General features: G+C 55.5%; 1 protein-coding gene across 1 annotated transcript in view; it reads right to left on the bottom strand.

The window, feature by feature from the left end:
- DOCK5 (dedicator of cytokinesis 5) overlaps positions 1 to 24,314 on the bottom strand; it is a 46,186-nt gene that overhangs the window by 12,003 nt on the left and 9,869 nt on the right. The window contains exons 3-35 of the mRNA XM_054175034.1: positions 21,203 to 21,243; positions 20,154 to 20,209; positions 19,426 to 19,522; positions 17,847 to 17,995; positions 17,116 to 17,251; positions 16,841 to 16,998; positions 16,107 to 16,188; positions 15,649 to 15,778; positions 15,181 to 15,253; positions 14,530 to 14,672; positions 13,770 to 13,895; positions 13,149 to 13,273; positions 12,694 to 12,792; positions 12,072 to 12,144; positions 11,673 to 11,776; positions 11,174 to 11,357; positions 10,965 to 11,062; positions 9,991 to 10,080; positions 9,413 to 9,513; positions 8,856 to 8,990; positions 8,097 to 8,208; positions 7,944 to 8,014; positions 6,976 to 7,082; positions 6,504 to 6,640; positions 5,740 to 5,835; positions 5,392 to 5,490; positions 4,578 to 4,672; positions 3,929 to 4,007; positions 3,608 to 3,708; positions 3,247 to 3,305; positions 2,637 to 2,791; positions 784 to 869; positions 122 to 278 (exon numbers count right to left, since the gene is read on the bottom strand). Of these exons, the coding sequence (XP_054031009.1) occupies positions 122 to 278; positions 784 to 869; positions 2,637 to 2,791; positions 3,247 to 3,305; positions 3,608 to 3,708; positions 3,929 to 4,007; positions 4,578 to 4,672; positions 5,392 to 5,490; positions 5,740 to 5,835; positions 6,504 to 6,640; positions 6,976 to 7,082; positions 7,944 to 8,014; positions 8,097 to 8,208; positions 8,856 to 8,990; positions 9,413 to 9,513; positions 9,991 to 10,080; positions 10,965 to 11,062; positions 11,174 to 11,357; positions 11,673 to 11,776; positions 12,072 to 12,144; positions 12,694 to 12,792; positions 13,149 to 13,273; positions 13,770 to 13,895; positions 14,530 to 14,672; positions 15,181 to 15,253; positions 15,649 to 15,778; positions 16,107 to 16,188; positions 16,841 to 16,998; positions 17,116 to 17,251; positions 17,847 to 17,995; positions 19,426 to 19,522; positions 20,154 to 20,209; positions 21,203 to 21,243 (3,554 nt within the window). The remainder of the gene's footprint in view (positions 1 to 121; positions 279 to 783; positions 870 to 2,636; positions 2,792 to 3,246; positions 3,306 to 3,607; positions 3,709 to 3,928; positions 4,008 to 4,577; positions 4,673 to 5,391; positions 5,491 to 5,739; positions 5,836 to 6,503; positions 6,641 to 6,975; positions 7,083 to 7,943; positions 8,015 to 8,096; positions 8,209 to 8,855; positions 8,991 to 9,412; positions 9,514 to 9,990; positions 10,081 to 10,964; positions 11,063 to 11,173; positions 11,358 to 11,672; positions 11,777 to 12,071; positions 12,145 to 12,693; positions 12,793 to 13,148; positions 13,274 to 13,769; positions 13,896 to 14,529; positions 14,673 to 15,180; positions 15,254 to 15,648; positions 15,779 to 16,106; positions 16,189 to 16,840; positions 16,999 to 17,115; positions 17,252 to 17,846; positions 17,996 to 19,425; positions 19,523 to 20,153; positions 20,210 to 21,202; positions 21,244 to 24,314) is intronic.

Genomic DNA, 24,314 nt, shown 5'->3' with positions numbered 1-24,314 from the left:
CCCATTCTCAGCCCCGGGCAGCCCCCAGCCCCGGGCAGTCTCCCGCCCCGGCCCCGGGCAGCCCCCAGCCCCGGCCCCGGGCAGCCCCCAGCGCCGGCCAGCCCCCAGCCCCGGCACCCACCAGCAGGTTGACTGTGCAGCTCATGCGGTTCTCCCTGCTCTCCTCCTGCATGCTGGTCCTGTAGTCCAGCAGGTGCTCCAGCAGGCTGCTGACCAGCAGGGCAAACACCTCCCCAGGGGCAGCCAGGTACTTGTGCTTCCGACAGTGCTCCAGGAGGCTGTGGGAGGGGAGGTGCACTGCAGCTGAGCTCCAGTGTGGGCCACCCAGGGCCCTCAGCTCACAGCCAGATGCACTCCTTGCTTGGAGACCCTGGCAGTGCCGAGCAGCCCCCCACAGCCCCCAGACACCCAAACAGGGCAGGCCAAAGCCTGCCTTGCTTATCCAAATCCTGGGCTCTTCTACTCTTGGTGCTGGAAGAAGGCTCTGATTTTGCATTAACCCTGAGCCTGCTGTCCCCAAGCTCTTCACAAGCCCCTTCCTTGCCCGTCTGGCACCTGCCTCTTGGCTTTCATCTCCAAGTTTAGGGCAATCGTGCCAGCTGCTGCTCCAGAGGCATCATTCAGAGCAACCAGCCTCAGAGTATCTCAGAGTATCTGCATGGCACTGGTGTCACTGCCAGATGCTCTGCTCCCTGGCCACTGGGGTAATGCCCTAGGGTTTGCTTGCCTAGAGACACAGGCCAGGGAGCTGCAGAAGGGTCCCAGGGTCTCTGTAGCACTTACAGTTTCTCCAGCAAGATCTTGTACTGCTCATCCCCTCGGCCACCCTCCACTTCCTGGTCCAGCCTGGTTATCAGCTCATTTTCAAACTGAAAAGGCAAAACCCCCAATCAGACAGACAGCACTCCCCAGGAGTGTGGTCTGAGCATCAGCAGTGCTGGTGGCTGCTGTTTCTCAGCCTCCTCACCATCACCCCCTGGCTCCACAAGCCAGGCTAGAGGACATGTTCACAGCTGGAGCAGAACACAAATGGTAGGAAGCCAAAGTGCCAGGACTGGAGGAAGGAAATTCCAATCCTCCCTCCCAGCCTGCAGCCTCTGGAAGTCAGGCTCTAGAGTAGCTCTCCCCTTTCTCCCCTGCCCATCAGCAGGTTTGCCAGCAGAAGGAGCAGCACTCCAGCAGCCAGGTCACAGAATGGTCACTCACTCACCCTAGGGGAGCTGAGCTGCCACCAGTGGAGGGCAAGTCACAGCGCTCTGGCCACCAGAACACTGCTGGCTGCTAAAGAGTGCCACAAGAACCAGGCCCTGGGTGATTGCCCAGCCAGGAGGACAAGTCCTGATCTGTGCAGGCAGGCCAAGCACAGCCTCAGCTACAACTGCAGCCAGCACATAAACACCACTGGAATGGAAAAGCCAAGCCCCAAGTCCTGCTTCCCTCTCCCCATTCCAACCCCCCCCGAGCCTGGGGCCAGCCACACTAGAGAGTGATGACCCCAAGGGAAGCAAGACCCTGTCCATGTGCTGGGGCTGAGCTGCTGTGAGTCTTCTGCTCAGGGAGACAAATGTCACAGATGACAAGAGCCTGAAGTGCCAAGGTAGCTGCCTCTGGATGGATGGCTCCTGCCCATCTCCAGGGAGAAGCCTGTCTGCAATGCCTGCCAGCAGAGATGGCAGTGCCTGAGCTCCCCAGGGGGAAGCTGCAGAAGTCCTCAGAAACAGCAGTGAAAACTTCCCCTCAGGACCAAAGTGAAGCTTCTCTTGAGCCTAGCACTCGTTTGTTGGCTCTGCTGAAAAGTTCTACCCCCTGCACCCCCAGCCCCTCACCATGGGGGAGCTCCTGTTGCCACTGCAGGTGAGCTGCAGCCCCCAGCCCCTCACCATGGGGAAGCTCCTGTTGCCACTGCAGGTGAGCTGCAGCCCCCAGCCCCTCACCATGGGGGAGCTCCTGTTGCCACTGCAGGTGAGCTGCAGCCCCCAGCCCCTCACCATGGGGGAGCTCCTGTTGCCACTGCAGGTGAGCTGCAGCCCCCAGCCCCTCACCATGGGGAAGTTCCTGTTGCCACTGCAGGTGAGCTGCAGCCCCCAGCCCCTCACCATGGGGAAGCTCCTGTTGCCACTGCAGGTGAGCTGCAGCCCCCAGCCCCTCACCATGGGGAAGCTCCTGTTGCCACTGCAGGTGAGCTGCAGCCCCCAGCCCCTCACCATGGGGAAGCTCCTGTTGCCACTGCAGGTGAACTGCAGCCCCCAGCCCCTCACCATGGGGGAGCTCCTGTTGCCACTGCAGGTGAGCTGCAACCCCCAGCCCCTCACCATGGGGGAGCTCCTGTTGCCACTGCAGGTGAGCTGCAGCCCCCAGCCCCTCACCATGGGGAAGCTCCTGTTGCCACTGCAGGTGAACTGCAGCCCCCAGCCCCTCACCATGGGGGAGCTCCTGTTGCCACTGCAGGTGAGCTGCAGCCCCCAGCCCCTCACCATGGGGAAGCTCCTGTTGCCACTGCAGGTGAGCTGCAGCCCCCAGCCCCTCACCATGGGGGAGCTCCTGTTGCCACTGCAGGTGAACTGCAGCCCCCAGCCCCTCACCATGGGGGAGCTCCTGTTGCCACTGCAGGTGAGCTGCAGCCCCCAGCCCCTCACCATGGGGAAGCTCCTGTTGCCACTGCAGGTGAACTCGCACTGCATCATGTCGAAGAAGATTGGGATGGTTGCCCTGCGCAGCTCCGGCTCCGGCACCAGCGTCACTTCCAGGATGGGGCCCACCATGGCTGGGATGAACTTGATTTTGTGGGGACCTGCAAGCAAGTCAGAGTCAGACAAGTGCCAGGGGCTGGATCTGGCTATCTGAATGTTGAAGCAGCTGTTGTGGATGGACCACAACCCACAGACACCCTGCGGGGAGGGCACATTTGCTGTGCACATCTGCAGCTCCCAACCCCGGGAACAGCTCAGGAGAGCAGCTGAGCTGAGCTGCACACCATGCTGCAGGTCACAAAGGCTCTCAACATTCTGCTCTTGCCCTCCCCATGGCAGAACAACCTTGGTGAGGAACCTATACAACTGTCTGGGCAGCTGACACGGGCCAAGATCAGCTTCTGGGAGCTCTACAGAAACAGAGGCTGTGCTCTGAGGCTGCTGAGCCTGAAGTGCCACTCCCCACACTATGCTTGAGCAGCTTCTAGAAAGCAAGACAGGGTTTGAAACCCATCTTGAGAGCCTGATCAGGGGCCATTCCTTGGCTGGAACTCACCCAGGTTGTACCACATGTCCCTTATTCGGAAGCCGATTTCTTTCCTCATGTCTCCATACCTGCAACAGAAAGCATCAGAGAGCAAAAGCAGAGCAGGACCTGTGCAGGGACATGACCTGTGCAAAGCTGCCAGGGAAATCCAGTGGCAAACCCACCAAACCTGCTGCTCTGTCCCTAACACCCTGACAGCAGCCTGGATGTGCCCTGCTGCTCCCTGCAGCTGGATTCTGTGGTGTCTGCTGCCTCTCACCACTCTAACCAAGCACTTCCCTGGCATGCCTCAGCCCTCCCCAAGGGGTCTGGTGGCACAAAGGAGGCTCTCAAAAGCTAAAGGCCTGGAACCCTTGCACTCCAAACTCACTTCTTGATGATCTTGCTGCGTTTGGCTTGTGAGAAGGTCTCCAGCTGGAGGGACTCATGAGTGAGGAAGGCCACTGCCAAGTGGAAATAGTTGTTCCAGAGCTGTGGAAGAGAAACAAGCCTGAAGCAGCAGAAGGCAAAGCGGTGAGCAGCGCAGCCGGGCTGGTGGTGTTGGGCTGATGGTTGGACTCTGTGCTCCTGATCAGAGGCATTTCCAGCCTTCATGCTTCTATGATCTCCTCTTAACAGTGGGATTTGTTTGTTCCTCCTGCCTTTCAGGGCTGGAATCCACATGAAAATGCAGGAACAATGGAGCTGTTACCTGGAGTTCAAAGGTTGTCTGACCCAGAAAGGACCGGTTGAGGACAGAGGCAAACTGGTTCACTGCCCGGAGGAAAACCCTGGAAGAGAGAAAGCCCAGGAGGGAAAATAACCCTGCAGGGCTGGGTCTACAGCTCCTAGATGCAAGCTCAGGCTGCAGCAGCAGAGCTCCCAAGCCGGGCAGCTGTTCCTCCAGGAGGTGTTTCACCTCCTTTCCAGCAGAGGGACACTCTGGGAAAGTGACTCCTCTGTTTCTGAGCAAAAGAAAGCCAGGATGGAGGCAGATGAAACAGAAAACACTTTTAGGGTCACCTAATGTGCCAGGCAGTGCAGTGTCACTTCAGCTGGTGGCTTCTCTGAAGTTCAGCCTGTCCCCACCCCTGCAGCACTCAGAGAAGCTGCCCCTGCCCTGTCCTTCTCCACAGCGCTTGGGCAGGACACGGCAGAGCTGCTCCCTGGGCAGAGAGATGCTGAGTTCCAGCAGCAGCAGGGCATGGGAGCAGCACCACCTACTGAAACCTCACTGCTGAAACCTCCTTCAGATCACCCTGAAGTTCACAGCCTGTGAACTCCAGCTGCTCACAACCTGCTTGTGCCACTCACCCTCCCTGCAGCACCAGAAAGGCTGCAGAGCAGCAGCAGCCTCCTACCTGCTCTGCATCATATTCATCACCATCCAGTCAGGGGCATACACATTCTTCCCAAGCAGATCCTTAAACATAATGAAGGTTTCCATCAGGAAGTCCTGCAGGAAAACAAAACCACCAAGGTGAATCTGGGGAAAAGAGTGGGAAAGGCAAATGTCTGCAGCTGCATTGATCAGTACCTGCACTGCTCAGCAATCCACACACTGCACCTCCCCAGCAGGAGCTCTCATTCCAGTAACTGAATTATTTCTGACATCTCCTCCATTCAGTTACAGGAGGAGCAATGATTCCCCCCACATGGATCAGTGTAATTAAATCTGCCTGTGCTGTTCTGCATTAAGCTGGGTTGCTGGGAGTTCTGGGGCATTAGCTGGACTACAAAGCAACCACCTTGCAAAGATCCCCAGCAAGGCAAAGCCTCTGCTGTGCTGAGCAGCTTGCTCTGAGGAGCTGGCAAGCACCAGCGTGGAGAGGAGAAAGGGCTCTTGGAAACATCCTCCAGGCTCTGCCCTGAGGCCTGCTCAGGACAGCTCAATCTGTTTGTTTTGCCTTTCTTTCCCCCCACATTACCTGGGTAACTCTAAAAGCTTTTCTCAAACCAGAGGATGCTTTTCCTGGCCAGTGCAGCTGGTGGCCTGGGCAGCAGCCATGAGTGCCCTGCAGGTGGCTGTGTTGCCCTGCAGATCACAGGCAGCTCCAGCTGCAGAGGGCAAGGGATCGCCTGGCACCCAAAAGGAACTGCAGACACCTTGGGATGGCCTTTCAGGAGCAGTGCCACTGCTCGTGGCTGAGCTGGTCCCCAGCCAGGCTGACTTACAATGGTGTCCTGGGGGGTTTTGAAGGTGCTGATGTAGTGGCTGTAGTGGGAGTCCTCCATCTGCCTCAGGATGGCTGTCATGCAGGCCACAAAGATGCCCTAGGAGGGGAACAAGAAGGCACTTGGTTGCTATCCTGTGTGCAGCCCTGGGAGCTCAGAGGGAGGCAGCTGCCTTCAGAGCTCTGCCCCAGCAATGGCACCAAGCAGCTCCCTGCCCGGCTCTGTCCTGCCCTCAGTCTGTGCCCCAGGCCAGCCGCAGCTCCCCACACCACCAGGTGAAGTCTCTGTATGCATTTCCTGCTCCCCAGGGCTCAGTTTGCTCCTCCAGAGCAGCAGAAAGGCTCTCACGCTGTGCGGGGACTGTCTGCTCATGGCGATCACCGTGCGGTTGATCCTCCTCAGCAGCCTCTCCATCACTAGCTGGATGTGCTTCCCAGTGGGGCCCTGCGGGTGCAAGGAGAGACTGAGACAGTGCTGCAGCTGGAGTGCTCTGCAGAGAGCTCCCTGGAGGGGGAACTGCCCTGGCAGTGCTTAACTGCTGTTAGAGGATGCAGCAAAGGAGCTGTAAAGCTCACGAGCTGTCGGTGAGCACTTGGTGGAGAGCCAGCAAAACACTGCCCTGCACCAGCCTGGCCAGTTCAGCCTGGCACAGCTGAGCTGGCCCAGGTGCTGTGATTCGGCTCTGGAGTCCCTGAACACCTTAAACCCTCCTCCAAAACAGCAGCTTAGAACCAATTTCCATGGCTCTGTTCCCCTGACCAAATAATGATTGCTGTCCCTGCTTCATAGAGGAGGATAACAGAAACCAAACACTTCCAGGACTTGCTTCAAATAACTCACAAGCCACCAAAGCAGCTGGAAACAACATTTTGGTCTCTTTGGTTTCCCTCTGTACTGCAGTGATCACCATGCACCCAACCTCTCATGGCTCCTTTTCCCACACAGCTGCTTTGTGTGCAGGAGTTTCACAGAACCATCCAGCACAGCAACACAGTTCCTGCAGGGAGCAGAACTTCCTCATTCTTTGAAGCCCAAGCTGACAACATTTCTGTGCTGCACCTTCTCAAGAGGAGAATTAACCCTCAGCTGCACCCTCAGCAGCTGATGCTCACCACATCTTTCCGGTCCAGGACTTCAAGAACACTGCTGAGCAGCTGTGAGCTGGCCTCATGGTCAGGCTTGCTGCAGTTGTCATCCAGCTGCCCACTCAGCTGATCTACCAGCAGTGGCAGGAGGGCGTCTCTGCACTCTGGAAAGCAAACAGCACCAAGCTTGCTGGGCTCAGTGAGCTCCTCAGCAGCACCACCCAGCAGCCTGCTCATAGCTTTATCCTGGACACCAAAACAGGATTAGATCCACCTGAGCTGCCACTGACAAAGCAGAGGGAGCCACACAGGGCACTGCCATCTTCTGCCTCGTCCTAGGCATTCAGAAAGCCTGCACAGCAAGGACAGCCTCAGCTTCCCCATGGCAAGATGCATTTCTGAGGATGGATTTCAGGGCAGACTACCACTGATGATGTCTGAAGGACATTTCTGCTCTGCGGGCTGTGGCCCCCCACAGCACATAGAGTCTGCTACTCACCAGCCTGCCTGAAGAGGTCGCTCTCCACCACCTTGGTCATGCAGTTCAGCTTCTGCCGAACCAGCTGGTTGTCAGGAATGCTCTGGATGAACTTGCTGAAGAGTTCACTGAGGGAGCAAACCACAGACAAGCAGATGGTCAGCACCTTCCCCCGACCTACACCTGCAGTGCCCTGCACTCAGGCAGGACAGGCACCTCTGTCATTATGGACACCTTACCAGCAAGTGGTCTCCAAGAAGAGGAGTACAGAGCCCTAACTTAGTGCCAAGGAACTTAGCACAGGACTTTGACTAAAAGCAAACAGGATACAGAACCTGCAGGTCCTGCTTGCACTCTTCTAGTGCACCTTGCACCCCAAGGCACCCCAGACCTGCAGAGCCAGGCAGTGCTGCCTGCCCTCAGTGCCAGCAGCAGGCCACCAGGCTTCTTCCACAGGAAATGAAAGCAGAAGTCTGCAAAGCTTCAGCAGAGCAGAAAGGTAAAACACTGCCATGGACAGCAGCAGGAGATACCCTTCCAGATGCCCCCTTCACCAACAGATGACTCACTGCAGCCTGAGATTCCATTAAATTAAATTCCCTTTGTGTTGCTGTCTGGCTGCTGTCAGAACAGGGAGCCAGGGCTGGGAGGGGCTGGGCAGAGCCCCCAAGGGCAGAGAACAGAACTCCCCTGATGCTGGGAACTTCCTGAATCAATCCAACTTGTGCTTCGCTGGCCAAGGTTGTGCCTTTGCCATACTGTTTGCACAACATCTCATTGCTCCTCAGGCCTCACGTTTGGGTCCTCAGCAACATCTCAAAGCGCTTAAGAAGGAGCAGCTGAGATCCCTTTGAGCTGCACTGGCCTCCTGTCAGGGCCTCACAGACAGGATGAGCATCACCACCTCAGCGGGGGACTGTTCTTAGGAGTTCCCAGACTCCTCCCAAACTCTCCCCTGTGTTTAGAGGACAAACAGGCAGTGTGGTTACCTGAGCTCCACAGGGTCAAACACCAGCTTGACATCATTAATGATGCTTGGCAAGTACTTTAAAGCTGCACCCTGCAAGAAAAAGCACAAGAACCTGACCCTAATTGCAGCTGCAGCTGCACCTGACCCTAACTGCAGCTGCAGCAGACCTCACCTTGATCTTGACAGCCTCCTCCAGGGGCCGGTCCATGAGGAGGTTGAAGTTGAGGAACAGCCTGCGAATGGCATCGTTGAACTCATCCCCATCCTCACTCTTCCCATAAAACCTGCAGGGAGGGCTGGTCAGGGACAGAGCCAGGCCAGCAGTGCCACAGCAGCTGAGCAGGATTGCATCCTGTGGAACTGAGTGCAGCCTGAGTGCAGAGACACGAGGTGCAAAGCAGCAGCAGCTGAGGCTCTGCAGTGGCTTCCTGCTGGGACCTGCTGCAAGGCAGAGGCTGCACCTCCTAAACTCCACTGCCTGCTTGGGTTCTTGGCTCCCCAGAATCCAGGAGCTCATTTTGTATCAAAGATGAGGGAAGGATTCCAAACACTTGCTGGAAATCTCTAAAACAAGTGTTAAGGTACTGCCAGTGGCCATCCCCTAAGTGCACAATGTGCTGTTCTCACCGAGCAAGGAACTGTGCCGTAACCTCTTAAAGTTCCTCCAAAGGAGGCCACTCCATGGCTTCCTGGTTTTGACACCTAACTGGTTCCTCTCCAGCACTGCCAAGTGCTGCCTGTAGCAGGCTACAGGTGACTGAAGGACTCTCCCCTTCAAAGGGGATTTTCACTCAGCTTCTTTGCTCCAGCTGCAGACTAGGGCAGAGAAATCCTCCTCTGAGTAGTTCAAGGATGAGAATATGCTGAGGACATCCCCCCAGGGTGCTGGCTGCAGTAGCTCTGTGGAAGGATGGAAGGAGCTCGGTCTCACCTCAGGTAGAGGATTCGTGACTGCACGATGAAGCGGAACAGGTACTTGAGGGCTTTCAGAGCGGCAAAGAGCAGCTCTGTCCTGCTGCAGTCCTCAGCACTCCCCACGTAACAGTTGAGCACTTTGGTCAGCTTCCTTTGGAGAGAAAGGACAGAGAGGCTGTGAGGGGCTGTGTGGGGGCAGCTTCCTCATCCCAGAGAGAACTGCAGCCTAAGGAACGGACCACAGGGAGAGGCTCCTGAAACCTTTGGCTTTTGCCTTTGAGGCCTAACAGGAAGTGCTCAGGAAGCTGGAAAACCATCACTGACTGACACCTCTCCAGGTGTCTGCACTGCCATGTGCAGGGCACAAAGCCCTCCTGAAGCAGGAGAGGGAGAGGGAGGTCTCCCATGGGGGCAGGGTTTTCTCCTTACAGAGAAAATTCCTACAACAGAAACTTTGGACAGGGTACAAAGGAACAGCCAGAGGCTTTGCTTGTGTCCTGCGCACTCCTGCCTGGCCCCTGCTGCCCCTCTCACCCAGCTGACAGCCTGTGGGGCTGTGCCCACCATACTCACACATATGCCAGGGTTGCACTGAAGTGTTTGTAGATGTAAGTTTCAAGCACAGGGTTGAAATGCTGGAACTTGATGTCTCCAATCAAAGAGATGATAAACACCTGCCAGAAGTGCAGAAGGAAGGAGATGGACAGAGCCTGAGCTCTGCTGGAGCTGTGCAGCTCTGTCCACTGCTGGCACATGAGGGGCAGTGCCTGTGGCACTCCTGCTGCTAGAGAAACAACCCAGCACGACCTGTGCCCAGCAAGACAAAGGCCTGCTGGGTGAGGGTGTGGCGTCTGTAGGCTCATGCCCACCACTGCCACATATCCTCCATCATGAACAGCTCCCCTCACTTTGTGCTTCAGACAGACAAGAGAGCTTTCCCCTCCTGTCCCCTGCTCTGCTGCAAGCAGCTGAAAGGACTCCTGTAAGTGAAGTGATGTGCATCACTGTGGGGGACATTCCAGCCCCAGCTCCTGGCAAGGCCTCCAGAACTGTCTCAAGGTCATTCATTTCTGCAACGCCAGACACTTATCTAAGGAAGCACCAGGACCAGGCTGAGATGTGGCTCTAAAAGCAGCAGAGGCCTCACTCACCAGGGCATCAAACACCAGGAAGTCATAGGTTTCATTTTCTGACATCTCCATCATGATGTTGAACAGAGCATCAAGGGTGTCCTGCAGGAACTAGAGGGAAAGAAATGAGGAAAAGGGTGGGAAAAGGACTGCTTCTGGGCTCCTGCAGGAGAGCAGACTCATTGGGGTGGGTTTCCCTTTGCAGCCTAGCCCAGCTGAAGTGTAAAAGCTGTGCAGCAAAGGTTGAGGAAGGGATCTCAGCCCTGCATCCACTCGCATGCCTGTCCTGTTCATCAAGCTGTTGTCCCTCACTAGAGCAGAGAGGATCTTTTATCAGCAGCCCTGAGGGGTCCCAGTTTCCTGCTCCACTGCCTTGTTAGCCAGCAGACCTGCTGAACACACTGAGCCCTGCCTGTGCAGCTCCCACATGCCTGGGCCAGAGCACAGCACTGAGCCAGGACACTTCACACAGAGCCTGCTCTGCAGCACCCCAGCATTTCCTGCAGCTGCTCAGCAGTGCAAAGCCATCACCTGCCACAGTCCCAACCATCCACACTTGGAACCACAGGAACCACTCCCTACCCCTTTCAGCAGACTCTTCGCTGTGTGCCCCCCACGTTTCAGGTCTGTTCCCCATGGTGCTCTGACCTGCTCTGTTCCCAGATCCCCAGCAACTTCCTGTTCACAAAGGAGGCCCAGAGCCACCACTGAAGTGCAAGGTTAGGCTTGGAATCTGCCTGGTTTGGTCAGGACACAGGGAAAATAAAGCCACCACCATCTCCCCCACCCTGCTAACATTTAACTCCTGTCCTGGTGAATTTCCCTGAGAGCTCCTGGGGCAAGGCAGAACTTTTGGTTTCCTGTTGCTCAGCAGCTGGAATGGCTCCCAGCCTAGAGAGGCAGCTTTTGGTGCAACACAATCAGCTCTTCAAGGCCAGCACCAGGCACACACAGAAGTGTTTGCATGACAAAGGCACTCAAATCCCTATGCATACCTTGACGATTTCTCCTCCTTCCACCTCCATGAGCTTCCTCAGGTTGTGAGCTATGTTGTGGGAGTTGGAACGCCAGTTCAGCAGCCCCAGCAGGTCAACTGGCAGGGACAGAAACCACAGGCAGAGAGAGATCAGAGCTCCACAGCTGCCCCTGTGGCTGCAGCACCACACAGAGCAGGCAGGAGAGGCTCTTGGCACCAGACACCTACCGTTCTGGGTCAGTTTGGTGGAGCAGATCAAAGTGGCAATCTGGAAGCTGTCTTTGGTGCTGTCTTTAGTGGGGGTGAAGTTGGCCACATTCTTCCCCAGGGGGCCCTCCTTCTCCTCTACCTCCGTTTTGGTACAAGGAAGAGTTAAATAGCATTTGGCATCTTCCGTTTTCTTGTTGTCACCCTGTTGGGACACAGCGAAGGGAAGAGTTTGCCCACACCCAGCACACTTCAGCTGACCTCCTGCAGCTCTCACCTGCAGACACTTCAGCACAGGGACAGCCAGAGAAGGGTTAAACACCTTGGCATGGGGAGGGGTTGAAGAAGAGGGCTGGTGAGGGGCAGCTGAGAGAACTGGGGGTGTTCAGTCTGCAGAGGCCGAGGGCAGACCTCATTGCTCTCTGCAATGTGTGGCCATGGCACTTGAGGACCCTGCTGGGAAAGAGGCAGCCCAGGGAGCTGTTTTGCTTGGTGACCCCAGAGTGGAGCTGCAGCTCACCTTATAGACAATCAGGTTGTGTTTGCCATCCTGCAGCGTGGTTCCATCCGAGTTCATCAGCTTCACGAAGCTCATGCCAAAAGCTCTCTCAGACTTATCCCTGGCTGCAAGCAGAAAGAGAATCCTCATCAGGAGAGGTCTTACTTCTGCCTGTGGTGTCCATGTGACAGCTCTCTGTATGCAGCTTCTCCTTTATTTAACTGCACCCACAGCAGAGCTCTTCCCTTCCCCCTCATCCCAAGGGTCTTGGTATCTGCAGCTGCACAGCAAAGCTACTGGCAGTGAGGGTGCTGGGGCCCCAGAGCGGGCTGTCCAGAGAGGTGGTGGAGTCTCCTCTGGACTGGACACCGTGGTCCTGGGCAGCCTGTGTGGGTGCCCTGCAGGTCTCCTGACACTCACACTCCTGTGAGGACCGATGGCGGAAGGTGAACCTCAGGTGGCACCGACTGACCTCCTCGATGGCGATGGACACCTGCAGGTGACAGCTCCATCAGAAGCCAGCACCAGCACTGCAGCTCCAGGCAACGCCACAGAATCACAGCATGCACCTCTAGAGGCCACCCGGTCCAACCCCTGCAGTCAGCAGGCACATCCCCAACCAGAGCAGGCTGCTCACAGCCCCATCAAGCCTGACCTTCAATGCCTCATGGGATGGGGCCTCCACCACCCATGTGGGTGACCTGTTCCAGTGTTCCTCCACCCTCCTAACAAAGGACTTCTTGCTAACGTCCCATCTAAATCTACCCTGCTCTAGTTTCAAGCCATTGTCCCTCGTCCTGTCACTCCAAGTTCTTGTCACATGTCCCTCCCCAGCTCTCCTGGAGGCCCCTTCAGGTACTGGAAAGCTGCTCTAGGGTCTCCCTGGAGCCTTCTTTTCTCCAGGCTGAACAGCCCCAACTCTCCCACCCTGTCATCACAGGAGAGGTGCTCCAGAAGTCCTCCTCCTCTTTGTGGTCCCAGTTTCCAGACCATTCTGTTACTGACACACTCCCTGGCCAGGGTGCAGATGCCAGGATCCTACCTTCACAGTTTCATACCAGCAGGGCTGCTTGACTTGATAGTACACAACAGACTTGTACTCAGAGACCCCTTCGTAGCCAGCTCCAGGGTGGATAGCTTTCTTTGGACAAAAAGATAAGAGGAGGCAGGGAAAAAACAGGTAAGGTCTGGAATGAAAGCAGCAAGTAGCTGGGGTCAGAATCTGCCAGAAGACAGAACTGGCAGAGTTCCTCAGCCTGTGCTTCCCACTCAGGGGAACTCACTGCACAGCACAGCACCTGAGAATTTCTTGCAGGATTTGCTCCCTTCTCTTAATTTCAAACCTAACTCAGGGAAGGTGTCCAGATCTGGCCCCTGAGATCACCTCCAGGATCTCGTTGCTTTACCACACAGCTTTGCATACAGCTGATAACCAAGAGCCCAGGGAGCAGCGCTGTCACCTGGCAGAGCCAGCAGCTCCTGCGAGGGCCACAGTACCTCTTGGAGATTTCCATCCTCGTCATGTACAGACATGGTGACCTCCACATTCTTGGGAGTCTTCTTCTTCCCCTTGTCAAACTCTCCTTGCAGCAGGGTGACGTAGATGTCATTGCGCACATCCCCTGCAAGCCACAGGGCTCCTTCAGCTGCCTGCCCCCAGCTCTGCAGCTGAACAGTTACCACCCCTGGGTCCCACCGTAGCCTTCTCCTTACTCTTTACTGATCCCATCTCCTTCAGCATCCAACTAGGCCCAGCCTTTGCAGATGGACCATTCTCCCCTTTACACATCTGTGTCTTTGTGCTACTTGTTGAAGTGTACTGAGCTCTGCAGGGCCAAATGCACTTGGGATGGGTTGAACAGAGCAGGGTCTAAGCTACACCCACCAAAAGTGTCTGACTGAACAGGAACTCTCCTCCACAAGCACTCACAGCATCATTTCCCAGTCTGAGGAAGCAAGCTTAATTTGCACCTCTTGGCCAAAAAGATATTAAAAGATCAGCTGGAAAGGTCAAGAAAGATGAAAACAAGGCTTCAGCTGGCTCTAAAATAAACCTGAGCAGAGCAGGAGGCCCAGAATGCCAGCTGGCTCCTTCAGCCCATGGCACCAGGGACCTACCAGGAAGGATTATCTCAGGGAACCCCATTTTGCGAGCCACAGCAGTTGATCTGTCTATAAGGTGGGAAAAGTCCTTCTGAACCTGCACTAGGTCACCAGGAAGCAGCTTCAGGGAGACCCAGAGACCTGAGGAAAAAAGGAACACTTGGTTTACTGAGGAATGCACAGCCCCAGGAAACCTGAGCCTGACAGAGACCTTTCCTCCTGATCCCCCTGCAACAGCTCCTTAAACACCCCAAGGTGCTTTTCACCTGCCCACTTCCCTCTCCCCACTGCTGAGCCCTCACTGGGCAAGAGTATCACAGTATCACTAAGGTTGGAAGAGACCTCGAGGATCATCGAGTCCAACCTGTCACCACAGACCTCAAGAGGAATCTCCCAAGCCCAGCACAGAGGCTGTGGTGCCTGAGGCCGCACCTGGGCAAGAGCAGAAGAATCCTGAACAGTGCAGCTTAAGCCCACAGCCATTTCCAACATGCAACCAGCCACGGTGGAAGTGTTTTCCATCCACCCCAGAGTCTGACCTTTAACTCCTGCATCACTAGGAGAGAAGCCAGCAGGCAGAGCAGGGCTGCTCCCACAGGCCAGGACAGCTTCTGGCTTATCTCTTACCTCCCAGCGTGCGGCGGTGGCACCACCGCAGACACACAGCCTGGCTCAGGAGAGGCAGCAGGCTCCAGCCAGCCTTGATCCCTGGACTTCCACTGCCCACCGCTTCCCCTCTACACGGCAGGGGAGCTGCCCTGCCCCAGCTGCTCACCTTGCCCCTTGTGGTTCACCTCCTTGGCTGCGATGACCTTGTTGAAGACGGCGGTGAGGGGCTCGTTCTCGCCGACGCCGTGGGAGGGCAGCAGGGGGGACATGATCAGCTGCCGCTGCCGGGCAGACGTCTCCATGGTGACCCTGGGCAGCACAGCACACCAGGCACAGTCACCGCAGGCGCTCTGCAGCAGGAGGGCTGCCCAGCACCTGCCCCTCCTCCACACAAGGGTTAATATTCTTTCAAGGAGCCTCTGGGATGGTTTTCTTCTTCCCCGGTACAAGCCCAGAGGGACTGCCCCGAATCTCTCATTCTAGGACAGGCATCTGGAGGTCACACCCCAGGACCTCACAGCGCTGCTGGGCGCTGTGCTGCTCTTGCCCCCCTCGGCTGAGAGGGGCACCCAGTAGTGCAGATGTAGTGCCAAAGCTCCCCAAGCAATGCAGCTCATCAGCCAGACCTGTGAGCCAAGGGGAACAAAGGCTCCAGAGGGCTGACAAAAACCTTCTCCTCCAAAGAGCTGAGTGCTGCCATAAGCTAATCTGTGTGCAGAGACCTTGGGACACTGCCAGGCCCCCAGACAAATCTGTCCTTCTCCAAAGGACAGCCGCTCTGAACGAGCCAACGTGTGCTGAACTCTGAGGTACTTACTGCTGGAAGGGAATAAAATGTTGCTTTTCCTCATCATCCACCTTCCCATGGATGATGTCAGTTATGTCCATCACTGCAACAACACAAGGTCATCACACAGCTGCGTCACATCGCTGAAGGACACAGCCCCATCAGAATGCAGACAACGCTGGGGCAGTGCCACCCGTGGCACAACAGAGCACCACTCTCTTCACCACTGGCATGGGCTGCCCAGGGAGGTGGCTGAACTCCCATCCCTGGGGGGTTCAAAGCCACAGAGATGTGGTGCTGGGGGCTGTGGCTCAGCCCCAGCCTGGATGGTCTGAAATCAAACCATTCTGTGCTTCTGCTCTGTCTTGACTGTCTCCACTTGGAGGACAGAGATGCTGACCCTGGGAGGCTCTCAGGCTCTGCTGACCCCCACGATGTGTTTCCCAGTGCCCAGCTGCCTGTCCCTGCTGTTCTCCCCACTGGCTGAAGCTGTCCTACCTGCCACCCCAAAGGGCCTCCGGAGCCCACAGGTGTGCTTCTTCCCATCCTTCAGCTCCATGTGCCCCACTCTCACAATCTGACACACCAAGCTGATCCTGGGTCTGATCAAGTCAGAACTGCTCAGATCCTAGGAAAGATGCAAAATAAAGTCATGTCAGCCTGCTTTAGGAATGGGAAAGAAGGAGACAGAGATGTTAAAGCCTGGGACAGGCTTCCCAGGGCACTGCTTGTATCCCCAGCCCTGCAGGGGAAGCCTTGGAGACGTGGTGCTGAGGGACATGGGTTAGCAGCAGACGTTGGTTGGACTCAGTGAGCTTAAAGGTCTTGTCCAGCCTAAATCATTCCATGTGACACCTCTCTCCCTGCTGCATGGAGGAAGGAGAAGGGAGAGGGAAAGAAGCCAGAGCTGGGCTGTCTGCAGGACAGGAAGCAGCTCCAGGGCATGAGTCACTTACAGTGAAGACTGCCTGCAGGTTGTTCAGCTTCTCGATCTCCTTGGGCATCCCATTGCTGCCCCAACGCACCAGGTAGCTCTCACTGCCAAGGAAGTGGGGAAGAGCTGAATGAGTAAATGAATCAACACTGGCATTCCCTATACCTGGAAACAGCTCAAAAGCACTTTGTTCCTTTGGGAATATTTGAAGAAGTGACTCTGAAGTGACTCATTCCAGAGGGCAGAAGGCAGGCAGGGTGTGAGTGAGCGAGCTCTGCCTGCACAGCCTCAGCTGATAGCTGCAGTGCTGGAGACAGAGGCTGCCTGCCACATCCAGGCTTCCCTGGTGAAGCTCTTCAGACCTTTCCCTGCTGGTACAAGATGCCCAACTCCTGGTGTGAGCTTGCACTGACTTGACAGCAAACCATGCAGACTGAATGGGAGCCATCAATCAAACACAGCCTCCAGTGACCCCAGCAGCAAAACAAAGAGCAAAACCACCCCACAGGCTGGGACTGTGACTAAGGCACCACAGAAATCCCCAGCAGTCAGAAGCTGAGTGCAAGGGCTCAGCATGGGCTCAGCACCTTCGCTCTGTGTCTCCTCTGAAGTTAACTCCCAAATCACCACTGGGGCAGCAAGCAACAGAACTGAAGGGTTAGCTGCTGGCTCCTCCTTCCTAAGCTCCTCTGGCTTCTCTAGAGTGACCACCATGGTGCATGGATCGCTCTATGCCTCCACAAGGAAGAGCCCTACCTGATGAACTTGGAGAGCTCAGGGTCATAGAGGCTCATGAACAGCTCTGCATCCTCCCCAATGTTGCAGACAAAGTTCTTGAAGTTGACGTAGAGGCTGTAGGTGTGAGTGGTGGTGAACACTGGCTGCCCTCGCAGCTCCAGGTTCTGCTGCAGGGACTGCAAAGGGGCAGAGAGCTTCCATTAAACACCACCAGGGCAAAGCTCTGCTGCCAGAGGAAGGCAGAAATGCAGTGGGTGGCAGCTGCTGGAGGAAGAAAAAGACAAGAGATGTACCTTCTCTTCCTGGATCCTTTCATCAATCCTCTTGGATGCTGTCTCATGGGTCTTGAAGAGAGAGATTGTGCTGGTTTCATCTGGGTCCAGGATGTTCCCATTGTCATCTCGTACCACCAGGTCCAAGCCCAGGATCCTGAACAGCAGGGAAGTCAGCAAAGGACACAATACAACAGCTAAGAACAGTGACTGCAGGAGCACAAACCACAGCAGTAGCAGTGGTGTCTCTGCCCAGCTCATGGCTGTGGCTCATCAACGATTCCTCTCCTGTTCATTGACTTATCTGACCCAAGCCTGGCAGATGTCTTCCGGACACAGTCCCTGTCCTGTACAAACCAGTGCAGGATGGAGTTTTGGGGGCCTATAGAACCTCATTGCTCAGCTGTTGCTAAAGCAGTTTGACAGAGCCACAGACTGGCCCCAGCCAGGCACAAGCTGTGCTGGATGGGAAATGCCATCAGGTGCCAGCATTGCTGCAGGGCTGAGGCAGGTGAGCTTCCCTGCCAGGGCACAGAGACTGCTGGCATGTGACGAACCAACTGCTATGTGCCCACCCTGCCAGGCTGGTCAGCAGGGATGGGAGCTGAAAGCTGGGCCTGGAGCCTTTCCAAGGGACAATGCCAGCCTCAGCCAGCACTCCCCTGGCATGGCTGCTGGCATCAAGAGCCACCGAGAGCCTTCTGTGGGGTTTAGAGGCCTCAGGTGCCCTCAAGACACCGTTTGGAGCTTGCCTGTTGCCATAGTCAATCTTGGCAGTGACTTTCTTCTTCAGCTCAGCCAACTCATCCTTGGGCAGGGTCCCAGAGAGGATCTGTGACCTCCACTCGATCAGGCTGTAGGTCAGCTGCTGCACGTGCCGGAACTGCGTCGTCTTGTGGTCCTGCGAGGACAAGGACAGCTCTGAGCCACAGCCCTGAGACACCTCCTGGCCCAGCTGGGTAACCTTCCATGCCTGAGCCAGGCAGACCTGATGGCTGCTTCCAGCCCCAGTCCTGGGCAGACCTGATGGCTGCTTTCAGCCCTGGGCTGACCTCAGTCCAAGAGAGAATTTTAGGTTCATTGTGCAGTGGAGATGCCTCCCCTGGTGCAATGCCTGCTGCAAACCACAGGACCTGAAGAAGGGGAATGCTGCCAGGGACTCACAGCTTCTGTATTTCCTTTTTCTCCTCAAACACCTCCTTCCTCCTCTGACTTTTTGATTTTCTCTTTCTACTCACTGCAGCTCACACCACTCAGAGCCAGTTCAAACCACAACATCTTCCAGGGCTATTTTAAGACTTACATTGGTTAAGCACAGCAACATCAAAGATTTTTGCTCTTCACTAAAACTAGATTCTGAGGCTAGGATCCCAAAGTCACTCAGGAAAAAGCAGCCAGGGACAAACCTCTCTTTTCACACAGCAGTGCAGGCACAGAAGGCTGCTTTGCAGAAAATTCTTGTGGCTTGGTGGCACACAGACCAGACACACTTGTGGCCTGCTGAGACCTTCCAGAGGAGAGCTTGCTCTGACAATGCTTACAGCTAATTAAAACCCATTCCCTCACCTTAATTAAAGCCTCAGAGCACACAGTAAGCAGCCTGAATTATTACTAACTGAAGAAAAATCAAGTTTGACTCTTGTTAATGTGGCTCAATAATCACCTTCCACAGAAGGCAACTCCTTGTTGCCTCAGCTCTGCCTCAGCAAGGACTCAGACACCTCAGCAAGCCCACCCAGCCCAGGCACTGCCCTGGCTCTGGTCTCCTGAGGTGACCATCATTGGGTCAGGCCACCAGACAGAATCAGCAGATGAGGTCTGTCCCCTGCCCTCCTGAGAACTAAGTATCTGATGTGACTTCTGACAAGTCAAATCTTCCCCCTCCACACATGGCCCCAGTCCTCTCCCCAGCCCTTGCCCAACCTGCCTGAGCTGTGAGCACTGTGGAAGCAGAGGTCCTGTGGAAACACCACCATGGCTCCCTGCACAGCTGAGGTACCCACCCCTCACCCAGGGCAGGCAAGGGCACCCTGCCTCTCCTGGTGAGCTGTGACAGCCTCAGCCAGCTGGCAGCAGGGTGCCTGGTACCTGACCAGTGCTGGCACCACACACTCACCCAGGCACAGTGGGCACTGCAGCAAGGACTAACCCACAGCTCTGTGTGCCCACACAGCCTGCCCAGTGCAGAGCAGAACAGCTCCAGCCTCTCACCACCAACTCTGCACCCATGAGAGTTTTACAGTCTGCAAAATGTTCCATTCCAAGTCCTAAAGGGCCCTGCAGAAAGTCCAGGCTCAGATCTCCTGAGTCATGCAATGAACCCCAACTTACCACATAGAGCTTGTGCCAGATAACTGCCCACTCCCTCAGGGTAGAGGCCAGCTCCTGGCCCAGGGGCAGCTCACTTGGGATCACTGTTTCATGTTGTCTAGAGAACAGAGAACAGACCCAAGGTGTCACAGTGCACTCACACAGCCCAGGGGGCTCGGCTGCTCCTCCCACACACAGCCTCCAGCTGTGTGTGTGGTGCAGTTCCTCGTGTCCTGCTCTCCTCTGGATGTATTCCACAAACACCAGGAGCAGACAGAAACCCCCTCTGGAACAGTCACCCCTTGCAGTGGCCACCTGGCCACCGCTGAAGCACTTTCTACAGCCTCTGCTCTTTGCCCCTCCTTGCAGTCAGCCCAGAGCCAGCTCTAGGAGAAGTCATTTCCTCAGATGCTTTCCAAGACAGGAAGGACTCCACACTCCTGCTGGCTGCCAGCAGGAGTCTGTTATGACTTGCAGCAGTCCCCAGAGGAGCTGCAGTGCAGCCTGGCTGACCTGCCCCACTGCTAACTGCTTCAGCAGAGCTGCACCTCTGCCAGCAGCTCTCTGGTGTGCAGTGCTCTGACATGACAAAAGTTCTGCAGCTCTCTCACCAGAGCCTGGCACTGGTGCTGGGCACAGAGCAGCAGCACTCATGGCAGCCACTCCTGAGGCTGGGGCTTTGTTTCCAGAGGCAGCAGCATTCCACTGGCTTGGGGCCCAAGAGCAGAGCTCCAGAAGTGCCAACCTACCCCCGGTCCTTGACGGTGGCCTCCTTCAGGTGGATGTATGTCTCTGGGAAAATGCCCTAGGAGCAAACCCAGACATCAGTGACTGCACTCCCATGCAGGGGGTCTCCCCTCACCCTCCTCCTCTCCAGGCTCAACACCCCCAGCTGCTCCTCCCCAGCCCTGCTCCCCAGACCCTTCCCCAGCTTTGTTGCCCTCCCCTGGACCTGTTCCAGCTCTCAATGTCCTTCTTGCAGTGAGGGCCCAGACCCCAGTGTTCGAGGGGTGGCCTCAGCAGTGCCCAGTCCGGGGGCACCATCACTGCCCTGCTCCTGCTGCCACACCACTGCTGCTCCAGGCCAGGCTGCTGGTGGCCTTCTTGCCCACCTGGGCACCCCCTGGCTCATCTCCAGCTGCTTGCCAGCTTTCCAGGCACTCTGCCCCCAGCCTGGAGTGCTGTGGGGGTTGCTGTGACACCACAGCATCTGCAGGTTTGCACCAGCCCCAAATTTCCTTTACTTAAGAGAAACCTCCTAGAAGTGCTCTGGTCTTCTTCCATTTTCTTTTCACTGCCTTTATGACTCAAAAATGGGACTGGGAAGTAAGATACCACATGAGAGGTGCCAGGATTCCTATGGGAACCCCAATTTCCATGCAGTTCTCAGACCTGTTTCACAGACCTCTCCAGGTCTGTCTGGGAGCCCTGCATGCATAATCTGGCAGTATTTTCCAAGGCAAATCCAAACTCTACCCTTACCATCACACATAACTAATGCTGGATGTGTCCAGGTCCCAGCCCATAACAATGAAGCAATAACCTTGTGCTGCAGATGTGCAACAGGCAGCTCTGTGAGCTCAGGCTGCACTGCTCCTGCTCACAGGGGAACAGCACACAGACAGTGGCTCTGAACCAGGCTGCTCAGGGGCATTTGTCTCTGTCTCTGAGGAGGAGGAGGACACAGAGCTCAGGAGACCTGCATGGTTCCAAGACAGGAGGCCCAGCAGAGCAGGTGACAGCAGCAGCAGGGGCTGGCAAGGATCAAGCTCAGGGTCCCTGGGAGGTGAGGCCTTACCTTCTTCGCTTTGTTGCGGAGCGTGTAGCCTCGGTACCAGCCTGGGGCAGACACAGAAGCAGTTAGGATTCTCCTCTCCTGTCTAAAGCACCTGGCATCCCCACTGTGTCCCTACAGCATCAGCTGGCCATGGACACCCCTGCTCTCTCTGTGGGAGGCTTGGGTCCCAAGAGCAGGGCTGAAGGCTCTTTTCCCACCATGAACCTCCCCCTCCTGCTCTGCAGGGCTCAAAGGCAATAATCAGGCAAAGAGGAGGGGAGGGGAGGCTGGGGGCTGCTGGCTTCCTTGAGTGCAATTTGTTCTCTCTTGTGTTTTCCACCCCTCCACGTATTCATACATTTACCAAAGAAGGTTCCATGAAGAACCATGGATCCCAGACCCCTTGCCCATGAATCAGAGCTTAGGGTGGGGTTTTACTGGGGCTTGAGTGCGTGTGGGGAGCTGTGTTTGCTCTTTTCTAAGCACAGTCTTGTCCCTTTTCTCAAGCACTCAGAAGGTGACTCAGCCTGACCATGCAAAACCCAATATCCCAGCAGTAACTCAGGAAGAAATAAGAAATTCCAGTCCTTCCAGAGGATGAGGGTGAGATTACCATGGAGCCATGGATAAGGCATTGGATTAGGGATGAGAAGATTTAGCTTCTATTTTTACCTAAGTTGTAATTAGTTGTACAAGTTACAAGTACAAGTTACTCAGAGTGGGATACAAAGCTCATGGAATTCAACCAGGACACTTCCCACACACTGGACACAGGCTCAGCCCTCCTCTACCACAGCCTCCTCATTTCAAAGGGGCTCCTGGCCTCACCCACAGTTCTGTAAACTGTTCTGCAGTCATTGCACAAAACCATGCTGGGTGTTAGCAAAACTGTGTCAGCAAGCAGCTTGTGCTGCCTGTCCAGGATTCTGCTCTGATTGTCAGTAATTTTCATCCATCCCCTTCAGAGGAGCAAAAGCTTTGGGCAGCCCTCCATGGGTTGCTTGGTTTCCTCTTAAACCCCAGCAAAATCTGCCTAAAGCTCCAGAGGCAGGACAGGCTACTGGCGTGCCTGAGTGCTCTCTGCTTCCAGCTGAAGTCTGCTTACACAAAGACAGCACAGAACCATCAGCAAGGCTGGGGGTTGTGTCTGGCTGCTCAGGGCACAGGGCCTCAGTTCCACCTTTCCTTGCATGGATTTTAGGCAGTGTGTAAAAGGTCAGAAGACCTAAGAAAAATTATTCAGATGCCAATACTTGAGATAAGGAAAAGCCATGCAGAGTGATGCAGCCCCAGGCCATGTGCTCAACCACAAGGGCTCTGCTCCTCTTCCAGCCTGGAGCACTGGCTCTGGGTCCATGAGAAGCCTGCCTGGCAGAGGGGTCACCAAGCTCCATCCACACCCTCTGGCCTGCACTTTAACTCCCTTGAATGCCCTCTGCCTCACACATCCCCTGCTGTGGCTTAGCTCTATCACAGCTGCGTCTCAGAGCTCTTCAGGCAGCTGAGGGGCAGATAACATTTCTTGTTAACATCAAAACCCAGCCCAAGCTTCACCCTTGCTGCCTCCTGTCAAGGACCAAACTCTGCACAGGCTGGAGCCAGCCACAAGCTCACATGCAGAATGCAGAGAGCTGTCAAGTGAGGCTGTTTGATGCAGAGAGAGCCTCCACTGAAGGAGGCTGAGGAGTGCAAACCTGCTGCCTTCAGCCAGGAGAAAAGGGAAGCACATTCTAGGGGACCAGCAGAGAGGAAGTGAACTGCAGTGCAACAGCCCTGAGAACCTTCTGGTAGCTCACAAAGGTGCTCCTGTGCATCCTGAGGCAGGGAAGGGACAAGGGCCAATGGGCACAAACGAACCCAGAAGGTTCCATCTGAACATGAGGAGAAACTTCTTTGGTGTGGGGGTGGTAGAGCCCTGCAGTGGGCTGCCCAGGGACCCCAGCCTGCTCTGGGTGACCCTGCTTTAGCAGGGGGCTTGGAATGAATGATCCCCAGGGGTCCCTTCCAAACCCTGGGATCCAGAGATTCTGTAAAGAGCTTTGCTGACAGCCCAGGGGTTGCCCTCAGGCAGAGCTGAGCTGCAGGGCTCACTCACACTGACTAGAGAATGACTTCAGAAGGCATCTCTGAGCCCTTCCTCTTGCAGAGCCACCGCCCTGGATAAATGGAAACTTCTTCTACATCAGGACTTGTGTATCCAGATAAGAACAGTGATTAGAGGAACAAAAGCCCACTTTTATCAGCCTGGAGTTGGATTTCCAAGGGTACATCATTAGCATGAGAAGGAACAGAAAAAGCTTCTTGTGAGAGCACTACAGCTCAGAAACAACCCACAGAGAGGTGGAAACAAAGCTGAAAGCTGATGGCCCAGAAAAAGAAAAGCAGACCCAGCAAGGCAGGAGAATCTCCTCCCAAACAAACAGCATCACAATTTGCAGGTTTTAAGGTGAGCTTTGGGAAGGACAAGATGCATCCTCCTCCCGAGGGCAGTTTCAGCCCTGGCACTCCCTCTTCCTCGTGCCCTTTTCCAAACCCAGTGCCTAAGCTCTGCCTTTCTCAGCCTCTCTCCCTCCCCTGCCAAACACTCCCCACTCACACATCAGTGCAGGAACACCAGCAGCAGCTGCTTTGGCTGTAGGCACCGGGGGATGTTTTCGTCGTCAAGGTCAAAGCCAAGTGGAAAGAGAACAACTGGCTAAGAACAAATTGCTAAACAAGCAGCTTGCTGTTCCCAGGTTTTGTGCTCTGAGTCCATTTCAAACCGATGCTGCTGGTGAAAAGGATTGAATTCAGGCTTTGGAAAGAGGACTGAGCTTTCCACGGGGAGCAGTGGCTCCTACAGCCCCTGCAGTAATTAAGTGGCTGTGCTCCATGCTGGAATCCTCACCAAACAGCCTGGCTCAGGGAGGAGGCTGGAACACACCAGGCTCATTCTCGTTTCCTTGCTGCAAGACGTTTGACATTGGGCTGTGGATTACAAAAAGCTTCCCAGCAGAACCCTGGAGAAACAACCTCAAAAAAAGCCAGGAAGCTCCAAAACTGGAGGCCTTCCAAACCACCCTCTGCCAGTTGGTGATATTTGGGGTTAAACCTGCATCACCTGGGGAACAATCAGATCTGCACTCTGCTTTTC

Source organism: Dryobates pubescens, chromosome 31 (assembly GCF_014839835.1).
Source record: "Dryobates pubescens isolate bDryPub1 chromosome 31, bDryPub1.pri, whole genome shotgun sequence".
Taxonomy (NCBI): Eukaryota; Metazoa; Chordata; class Aves; order Piciformes; family Picidae; genus Dryobates; species Dryobates pubescens.
Note: the sequence above shows the minus strand (reverse complement) of the source record. Positions and strands in the feature narration are given on the sequence as shown.